The sequence below is a fragment of the Pinus tabuliformis genome, chromosome 1_2, assembly GCF_031772625.1.
Source record: "Pinus tabuliformis cultivar Carrire ecotype Pingquan chromosome 1_2, CPIR1, whole genome shotgun sequence".
Lineage (NCBI taxonomy): Eukaryota > Viridiplantae > Streptophyta > Pinopsida > Pinales > Pinaceae > Pinus > Pinus tabuliformis.
The window spans coordinates 415,663,380-415,673,976 of record NC_142298.1 but is presented as its reverse complement, the minus strand read 5'-3'; the positions used below and the strand labels follow the sequence as shown (position 1 = coordinate 415,673,976).

Below are 10,597 nucleotides of genomic sequence, written 5' to 3'. Positions count from 1 at the left end.
TGATGTGCAGAAATCAGATGGCAGGATGAAACGGAGAGAATTGATTACAGCTTTACCTTTGCTAAATCTGCTAAATCTCCTCCACTCTTGTCGGAGTGCCTGTGACATGTAAGCATCCCAATCGATCTTAGTATCTGTTAAAAAACGAACGTTTGGGTTAAATTTAGACGCCGCTTCCATCTGGTTTTATTTTGACACCTCTTCCATCTGGCTTTATTTTGACATGGCTGCAGCTGATGACACCTTCGGGGTGGGAAGTGGGAGGCCGTTCCGTGCAGTACAAGCTGAGCGTCAAGAGCAAGCAAGACAACATCTGTCAAAATGCATGTAAGCGAACATCTGTCAAAATGCATGTAAGCGAAGTTGTTATTATAAAATTACATTTTTTTGTACTGCTAACAAAAACCTATGATAATATTTCTCCTAATTGCCTCGAATTTGTAACCGTTATAGCTTCAGAGTTTACTGTAATCTGTATTTTTTGTAATCATTTCTTTTTCTTTGTTTTCCAGAAAGAACTTATTTCTTCCTAATTGCAGGCGGGTTGACGGACGCCGAACTTCTGTTCCGAGATAAAACTATGAGGTTCTTCCTTTCGTTTTTCCTCATACAGTCAATACTCTAATTTAAGTTCGAGTTCTATTCAGTAATCAATTTAATTATTCTTTTGTAACGATGTTCATGTGTTTCAGGTATTGTCCCGGCGCTTGGATAGTATAACTTTCTCTCGGCGTCCTCAACATTCCATTACCTATACTCTTTGTTAAATATTCGTCCTCTTTCCTTATCAGGTCAGAGACTTCAACCCTTCAAGTCTGTTGCTCCTGAGGTGAATGCCATATGTGAAGACATTTCCGTCTCTGTTCAATTTTGAAGTTTTTCTCCCCTGTTGAAGAGAATTCTTTTTCATGGCTTCGGCCATTTGTAAATATACATTCATCTCAGTTTTCAAACTGTTTATAAATAGCTATCAAATGTCAATACAATCGATTTATCGCAGCACAGACCTAAGCTTATAACTCCCTCCTGCAGCAGGGTTTACTGGGCTGGTGAGACGTGGTGAGACATGAGACACGGTCAGGGCTACTCCCGGTCCATCCTTTGTGAAAAGCTGTGTGTTTGGCAGCTGAGTTTCTGTGAAGGCACTTGGTCTTTCGTTAAACCTCTGGTGGTGAAGCAGTAGGACACGCGTAGCACATGCAAATTCTATATATTACTGTTAACCATCATTTTATTTGTATGTAACCATTGTCGACATAACATAGAAATCATCCTACACAAAAAGCTATGTGGGACCTACCATGGCTCTAAGGGATTGTTCTTCGGAGTGGTTCTTTCTATTAACCTTTTCACATAATCATTAATTTCTTGAATTGGCAACTGTCTTCAATAGTCTTCATTCTTTCGTGTCTTTTTGGCTGTGTATTCTTTTCACCTCTAGTTGTCGCTGTGCATTGAACACACATCTATGGAATTTAAAGAATTTACATATCTAGATTGGCTCTGAGCTACATGGTATGGTTGCATCTTCCAGCATTCTTTTTGCAAGATGAGGATACTGATGGGCTGGACTGCTCCGTAAGTTACACTGGTCCAGGTGACCCTGTTCCGGTATAATAAAAATGTCAATATTTCTTGGGAATGTTTTAAGTAAATCATAGTGGTGTTAATGGATCTACTACTTGATAAGTGGTTAAATTTAATAATTTCTCGTTGTGAAATTCAGAAAAATAGTTCTTACGAAATTCTGAAAACAAATTTAGCCAGTCCACTTATTGAGTTACTTTTCATTTAATTATACTGTGAGAATTGGTAATGGAGAAGGTTCTGTGTTTGACATGCAGGGTACTGCATGAGAAAGACCATGGAAAGGGGATGTCTCGTAACACCTTCTTCTTCATGGCCATGACCTGCAGCTTTTGCTACTATGTATTCCATGGTTATCTATTCTCAACCCTGACCAGTGTATCGTGGGTGTGCTGGATTTGGCCTCACTCTGTCACAGCACAGCAGATTGGCTCCGGCATGAATGGCCTCGGACTAGGTGCCTTTGGTTTCGATTGGAGCACCATCGCAGACTTCTTGTTCAGTCCTCTTATTTCTCCATTCTTTGCCATTATGAATGTCATGGTTGGTTATGTCTTCGTAGTATACTTTGCAGTCCCTCTTGCTTATTGGGGTACTAACATGTACAATGCAAAGGCTTTTCCTATTTTCAGCTCCGATTTGTTCACAGCCCAAGGTCAAAACTATAATATTTCACAGATTGTGAACAATAAATTTGAGCTGGATCTCGCTGCTTACAATCAGAATGGTCAAATACATATGAGATTGTATTTTGCTCTGACTTATGGGTTTGGATTTGCAACCATTGCTTTTACAATTACCCATGTCGCTCTATTCTATGGGAAGTAAGTTCTGATTTTTGTATTGACTTGACTTCCATTACTGCTTTCTTGCAAGATCATCAATTATGGATGTTAGTTTAAATGACATGCGTTGTTATGGTGCAGGGAAATATGGCAGCGTGCTGTAGCAGCATCCAAAAACAATCGGCCTGATATCCATACTAAATTGATGCGCAAATACCCTGACATCCCACAATGGTGGTTCTACACTCTCTTGTTTGGGACTGTTGCTGTTGCCTTTGCACTCTGTAAATATACATTAATTATGACTTCAGAATTATTATTCTAGAACTATTTATTTCAAATTTTATTCTTTTATGAATTTCTCTCTCGGGCCATTTGTGCCAGACTAGGTATATAGGTGGGCAGACCACATCAGTAGTAGAACCCTGGTGAATGACGTAACACTCTGTCATCCTCACGAGTGAGCCAATGCCTCATTGGCTGGATGGGCATGATATTGATTGAGATTTACTCATAGTTCTCTTTCGAAAGTTTCTGAAAGGACCTAATAAGGACCGAAAAAGGGTAAAATTCAAGTTTGAACTTTGCAAAAACATGATTTTATCATTGTGTCTGTATTGGTCTTTGTTTATCACTCTATGGACTATACTTGGGTCAAATTTTGGGAAGGTCACGAGTGTTCTGATTGGTCAAATTGATGCCTGGAATTTAATTTAATGAGGAAGTGCTGTATTTTCAGCATGGTTTCATTGAATTGTAGGCTCTGCGAGGGAGTCGAGGAACAAATACCAAAAGCATTATGATCACCTTTCTGTGTTTGTTACTTGTTACTAACCATGCTTTAAAGTTTATTCCATAAGTAGTGGGTACTTAGCTTCTCCATCGTTTGTACTTAGCTTACTTACTGTGATGTGCTTTGATTACAGATATGCCATTGTTTATTAGACAGCTTTGTGTAACTTCTACACTTCTTCTTGTTGAACTTCCAGGTTTTTTTAAATCCCCTGGTTTCATTTTTTATCTTAATAGTAATAACAAGGTGACTATATTCATTGTTAGTTTTGTAATATGTATAAAATGATTGCATTGATTCAGAAAGTCCCATAATGGTATAAGTTATCACATATACATGTTTTGTTTTGTTTTTTATCTTCAATACAAGCCTTCAAAAGGGCTACACCATAAAGAGTGGATTCCCGCTTAGCTACCTGGTCTGTGGGACAGTAATTACCAAAAACACTGAAAAGTTGTATTCGATTTCATCCCTTTGAAACTCATTGCATATAGGTGGGCAGACCACATCAGTAGTAGAACCCTGGTGAATGACGTAACAATCTGTCATCCTCACGAGTGAGCCAATGCCTCATTGGCTGGATGGGCATGATATTGATTGAGATTTACTCATAGTTCTCTTTCGAAAGTTTCTGAAAGGACCTAATAAGGATCGAAAAATGGTAAAATTCAAGTTTGAACTTTGCAAAAACATGATTTCATCATTGTGTCTGTATTGGTCTTTGTACATTGTTTATTAGACAGCTTTGTGTAACTTCTACACTTCTTCTTGTTGCAGTTTGATAGGATGTTTCAGCTGTTGGGTTATGCAGGTGTGGTTTTATTGAATGTGACAATGTGGAGCTGCTATGTCAGCAGTCTTAAGGCTCTAACTTCGTTGCAAGCTACAGTTGTGAACTTTGCTACCAATTTTTTGGTTTCGGGATTAACTGGCCTCTTTCTCTTCAAGGAATCATTGAACTTCTAGGTTTTTTTAAATCCCCTGGCTTCATTTTTTATCTTAATAGTAATAACAAGGTGACTATATTCATTGTTAGTTTTGTAATATGTATAAAATGATTGCATTGATTCAGAAAGTCCCATAATGGTATAAGTTATAATCATAACATTTTCTTGAGTTATAATGCATAATCGTATTTTTCAAGGCCAATAAGTTTTATATTCCCAGTAGGGTCAGTGTTCTGATTGGTCAAATTGATGCCTGGATTTTAATTTAATGAGGAAGTGCTGTATTTTCAGCATGGTTTCATTGAATTGTAGGCTCTGCGAGGGAGTCGAGGAACAAATACCAAAAGCATTATGATCACCTTTCTGTGTTTGTTACTTGTTACTAACCATTGCTTGTACTTAGCTTACTTACTGTGATGTGCTTTGATTACAGATATGCTTATGATCTACTTTGTAGACTATGTTCAATATATACAATGTGCATGCTTAAGACTAGTAGGTAGTAGGTGTTATGATCACTTGTAAACTAATCCCATACGAATTACTATGATCTAACTCTCGAGTTACTCTCTATGACTGATCATGTCTTGACAATGCTATGCAATCTGATATGCACTACTTTGCTTTAAACGTGATATAAAAACGTGAAACTCATTGCATATAGGTGGGCAGACCACATCAGTAGTAGAACCCTGGTGAATGACGTAACAATCTGTCATCCTCACGAGTGAGCCAATGCCTCATTGGCTGGATGGGCATGATATTGATTGAGATTTACTCATAGTTCTCTTTCGAAAGTTTCTGAAAGGACCTAATAAGGATCGAAAAATGGTAAAATTCAAGTTTGAACTCTGCAAAAACATGATTTCATCATTGTGTCTGTATTGGTCTTTGTACATTGTTTATTAGACAGCTTTGTGTAACTTCTACACTTCTTCTTGTTGCAGTTTGATAGGATGTTTCAGCTTTTGGGTTATGCAGGTGTGGTTTTATTGAATGTGACAATGTGGAGCTGCTATGTCAGTAGTCTTAAGGCTCTAACTTCGTTGCAAGCTACAGTTGTGAACTTTGCTACCAATTTTTTGGTTTCGGGATTAACTGGCCTCTTTCTCTTCAAGGAATCATTGAACTTCCAGGTTTTTTTAAATCCCCTGGCTTCATTTTTTATCTTAATAGTAATAACAAGGTGACTATATTCATTGTTAGTTTTGTAATATGTATAAAATGATTGCATTGATTCAGAAAGTCCCATAATGGTATAAGTTATAATCATAACATTTTCTTGAGTTATAATGCATAATCGTATTTTTCAAGGCCAATAAGTTTTATATTCCCAGTAGGGTCAGTGTTCTGATTGGTCAAATTGATGCCTGGATTTTAATTTAATGAGGAAGTGCTGTATTTTCAGCATGGTTTCATTGAATTGTAGGCTCTGCGAGGGAGTCGAGGAACAAATACCAAAAGCATTATGATCACCTTTCTGTGTTTGTTACTTGTTACTAACCATTGCTTGTACTTAGCTTACTTACTGTGATGTGCTTTGATTACAGATATGCTTATGATCTACTTTGTAGACTATGTTCAATATATACAATGTGCATGCTTAAGACTAGTAGGTAGTAGGTGTTATGATCACTTGTAAACTAATCCCATACGAATTACTATGATCTAACTCTCGAGTTACTCTCTATGACTGATCATGTCTTGACAATGCTATGCAATCTGATATGCACTACTTTGCTTTAAACGTGATATAAAAATAGCTTCAGGTCAACAGGAGTAAAGAACTTTATTGATTTATTTCTTGTAAATCATCTAAGCAGAAATATGTTGGTGTTTTCAGATATGCAATAAAGGCAAATGCCATATAATAACTGATGTTGGCTTCTATAGAGTTTAGTTTAACAGTTCTTCTTGTTGAAAGTTCTGAGAGGATCCCTTTCTCATTATTAATGCTATTTCCTATTCACTGATTTTATTTTGTTTTTGTTTTCTTTCGATGTATGTTTTCTATCATACTTTTTTAAACTTGTTTTGTGTCCTTAGTCAGACACATCCTAATTCATGATTGCTTACAAATGATGTTCAGCATCAGAGCATTCTGTACTGGCTGTTCCAGTTGCTGCTAAAAAGAAACCAAAAAGTGCGTGCGACACAAGGTTTGCTCTTAAAATTTTTGTATTTATTCCATATTCGGGGTTTAATCTTGTTGAGATCATAAAAGGACAGTGGATCTATTTTGATCTCTTCAACAAACCCTAATCCAGTAGTAGTGCAAACAGCTTCTTGCTCATCATAGGGTGCGGTTTCAACTTGCTTCTTAAAAACTCAGTTTTGCTTCTTAAAAACTCAGTTCATTGTTTTATGCCATTGACTATATATTGATATGTGTTTTCCTCTACTTTGTAGTGCGTAATAGACAGGCTCAACTTCACGCAGGGACTCGCTGTGTCGCAGCTCACCTTGTTAAAACATTGATATCATGCTTCTTTTGAATAAAATACTCCAAACGATGGTCTGGACGAATCCAAACGTGTAGGCTTCATAAGAATGTATAATGTAATCTTAATTGCTTTATTTATCTTTTTTTCTTAGCACTTTTTCCATATTTCATTTTCTCCCTATTTAACATAATAATTTAAAAAAAAACTCAATAAGGAACCAATTTATTAAATTGCTCTTTACAAGATTATTTATAGATATAAATTCAAATAGCAAAACATCATAAATTCTTCATTTTATCCCTAAATTATATTATACCATCCATCACGTTTCGTTTGACCCAAAATTCATTTCTTAAGTTGTAATGTGGTTAAATTAACACCATAAGACTCACAGCAATGAAGAATAACTGTTTCTAAAATTGATGGCGTTCTAGTGGTGACTCTAGCATCAAAATCTTCAAACCACTTCTTCCCACGTTATATCTTCTTCTTCTTCTTTTTATTAAAACGAAAAAAACTTGTAATGCAGGTAAATTAACACCATAAGACTCACAACAATAAAGAATAACCCTTTTTAAATTTGATGGCGTTCCAATGGTGAGTCTAACAACAAAATTTTCAAACCCCTTCTTCCATCGCTATACCTCAACTTTTCTCAATTTTTTTTTATATTAAAATATTAACTTACACAATTACTGTTAAAGATTATTAGCAAATACACTAAGATTGTTGTAGTTCTCCCATGTTAAGGGCAGAGATAGGAATCTAGCGACAATATGAAGATAACACTAAACTAAACGTAAGTCTCTGTGTATATGAAGCTTTTCAATTATGGCAGGAATCATAATAGGTGAAAAAGACGTACAAGGCAACCATAGTCGACGCTATGAAGACTATATGATTATAAAAGTATTGAATATCGAGGGAAAAACAGTGAGCGTTGAGCGAAACAGGAATTTGAAATTGTTTCTCGAAAACTTCTTTGTTTCTGGTGGTTTCTTCTATTGCATCATCCGTTTCTTCCTCCTCATTTTCTCGAATTTTGATTCTGTAAATTGAGATTCAGTTAAAAATAATGGAGAAATGGTTATATGGTTGTAACGTATCTCCTTAGTTAAGGAGTTGTTCCTAGAGTTTAGGAGGTTGTTCACAACTACCTAATTTTCTGTGATGTATTTAATATTGTAATATTCATTTGTTGTAATGTAGAGTGAACGAGAGAAAGAGTCTCCTCTTTGTTTGAGTGCAGTCTCCAGGTGCTGTACACACCTGTGAGCTGCAACTTCTTCATTTAATTCAAAGTTTGATTTTTATCTTGGTATCAGAGCCTAGGGTAGAGATAGCCTCAAATTTTTTTTTAGGGATGTATCATTAGTTACATATCTGTAGTGGTAGGAGAGAATGTAAATGTATTTGTGTGATCAGGTGAAACTGTAGTAACACCTGGAGCAAAGGGTCTCAGATAACTGATCATCTCTGAGCCAAAGAAAGGGTTGGAGCACAATTTTTTTTTTCTCAGAAGAAGCAGCAATTGGCGCGGATTTTTTGCAGACAATCGTGCCAATACAGAACAGAACAAGCAATTGGTGCGATTTTTTAGAGAACAGACGCGCCCATTGGCGTGGGTTTGAGGCTGATAAGCGCGCCATCGAAATGGTGACTGAATTAGCGCGGATCCGTGCTGCTAATCGCGCCAATTTCCGTGCACATCATAGATTTTTCCTTTCCACAATTGGCACAGATTCGTGGCTATTCAGAGCGCCAAAGAGCCAACCTCTTTCTCTCTGAAAATCTGCAATTTTTCGTTGCAGATTGGAGTTGCCCGGTGGTGGCGAATTGAGGTTCCTTGATCCGCTCGGAGGTAGCAGATCAGACCTGTCCGGTGGTGGTGAATCAGAGCTCTGTGATCTGCTTGGTGGAAGTAGATCGGTTTTTTTCCCGGTGGTGGCACAGTGCAGCTCCTCGATCTGTTCGGTGGAAGCAGATCGCCTTTGCCCGATGGTGGCATGTTGGAGCTTGTTTGTTGATCTGTTTGGTGGTAGTAGATCGGTTTTGCCCGGTGGTGGCATAGTGATGTCCCTGATCTGTTCGGTGGTAGTAGATCAGACTTGCCCGGTGGTGGCACAGTGAAGTTCCTGCTCTGTTCGGTGGTAGCAGATCAAACTTGCCCGGTGGTGGCCGATTGGAGTGCTCAGTTGGGCGAAAATGAATAACAGTATAGAATCATATCTCCACGAGTCTGGCAAACTCGATGGATCGAATTTCTCAAACTGGAAATTCAAAATGCAAACTTTGCTGGAGAGAGTAAATGCATGGTCGATCGTTGAGGGAAATGAGCAGAGATCTGGAACAGCGACCCAAGAACAATATTGGGATAAAATAGAAATGAAAGCAAAATTTATACTGAATATGTCCGTTAAGGATAATATTATCGCACATATCAGAGATTCTATGTCGGCCACTGATATATGGACAACGATCAAGAACTTGTACAAGACTCAGAATACAAATCATGTTCTGGCACTCAAGGGAAAATTGTTTGCATTGAAGATGGACGAGAATGAGTCCGTTGCTGGATTCATGGCCAGAGTCAAGGATCTGAGTGATAAACTAGGAGCTATTGGAGAAAAGGTGTCTGACTCAGATCTAGTCACACTCACATTGAACAGAATGACTGATGAATACCAGACGTTCGTCATAAGACTATCAGCGAGGGAGAAAGCTCCTTCATTTGATGAGCTGACAACGATTCTGCTCCAGGAGGAGGAGCGATGACAGAATCTAGAAACTCAGAGCAATGACCTTGCTCTGATGGCAAAGACACAACAGTACAGAGGAAAGCAGCACCAGCACCAGCACGAACACGAGAAACCGCAGCAACAGCAGCAGAAAGGATCCAACTCTTTTCAAAAGAGATCATTCAGAGGTATGACTGATAATTATGTTAAGAGATGTTTTTATTATGGGAAACCTGGTCATGAGATTAAAGAATGTTATAAGCAGCAGGCGGATGAAAGAAGAGGCAAACAGAGGAAACATCAGGGGTGTTTTGTTGGAGAAGAGGAGGACCACAACCATGATCTTCGACTATTCATAGTCGATTGTGATCTTTCAGCATCAAAGGAAGATGAGGACGACATATGGTATGTCGACTCTGGCGCATCCTCACATATGACAGGTAAGAAGGACTGTTTTGAATTTCTTGAAGAATTTGCATGTGGATCAAAATTTATCTAGGAGATCACAGTGGGTATGAGATCAAAGGATATGGAGATGTTCTTGTGAAGCTACCTAGTGGAGACATTAAACATCTTAAAAATGTATTATATGTTCTAGGAATTAAGAAAAGCTTAACCTCTGTCTCAATGATTACAGACCAGGACATGCAGGTGCAATTCTTTAAGAATGCATGTGTCATTAAGGATAGCCAGATGGAAACAGTTGCAACAGGAGTGCGCGTGGGGAATTTGTACAGATTGGATGCAAAGAGTATGCCACGACAAGCAATGGTTGCAGCTGGATCAAGAGTCGAAAATCTCTGGCATCAGAGATTTGGACATCTCAATTTGCAAGACCTCATCTTACTTTAGAAGAAAGGTATGGTCGATGGACTCCCTGTTTTTCATAATGTCAAGCTGGAATGTGATGGATGTGCATTAGGGAAAATGCATAGAGAAGAGTTCCCTTTGCATGTCAACAGAAAGGAAAGAGACATCCTAGAACTAGTGCATACAGATATTTGTGGACCTATGCAAACTAGGTCCCTAGGAGGTGCATATTATTTTCTACTGTTTACAGATGATTGCACTAGGTTTTCATAGGTGTATTTTTTAAGTAAAAAGAGTCAAGCCTTTCGGTACTTTAAAGAGTTCAAATCTATGATAGAGAACCAAACAGGAAAGAAGATAAAGATTCTTCACTCGGACCAAGGGGGAGAATACAGGTTAGGAGAGTTCATGAACTTCTGCAAGCAGCATGGGATTATGCAGCAATTCACAGTGCCACACACTCCACAGCAGCATGGAGTAGCAGAACGCAAGA

At 38.0% G+C, this 10,597-nt stretch overlaps 1 protein-coding gene across 22 annotated transcripts; it reads left to right on the top strand.

Annotated features, from left to right (window-relative positions):
• The first annotated feature begins 257 nt into the window (after positions 1-257).
• LOC149206122 (oligopeptide transporter 4-like) lies at positions 258-2,866 on the top strand. 22 transcript variants are annotated; one of them, XM_089395315.1, is made up of 7 exons: positions 258-327; positions 540-585; positions 693-791; positions 1,036-1,237; positions 1,535-1,578; positions 1,845-2,411; positions 2,514-2,866. In XM_089395315.1, exons 5-7 carry the CDS (start codon positions 1,550-1,552, stop codon positions 2,695-2,697), a joined length of 780 nt encoding a protein of 259 aa, XP_089251441.1. In that variant the 5' UTR covers positions 258-327; positions 540-585; positions 693-791; positions 1,036-1,237; positions 1,535-1,549; the 3' UTR covers positions 2,698-2,866. The 22 variants fall into 22 exon arrangements, with proteins under 22 accessions (XP_089251441.1, XP_089251447.1, XP_089251440.1 ...); XM_089395321.1 differs by having other exon boundaries at positions 1,535-1,611; XM_089395314.1 differs by having other exon boundaries at positions 1,036-1,330.
• The last annotated feature ends 7,731 nt before the right edge of the window (positions 2,867-10,597 follow it).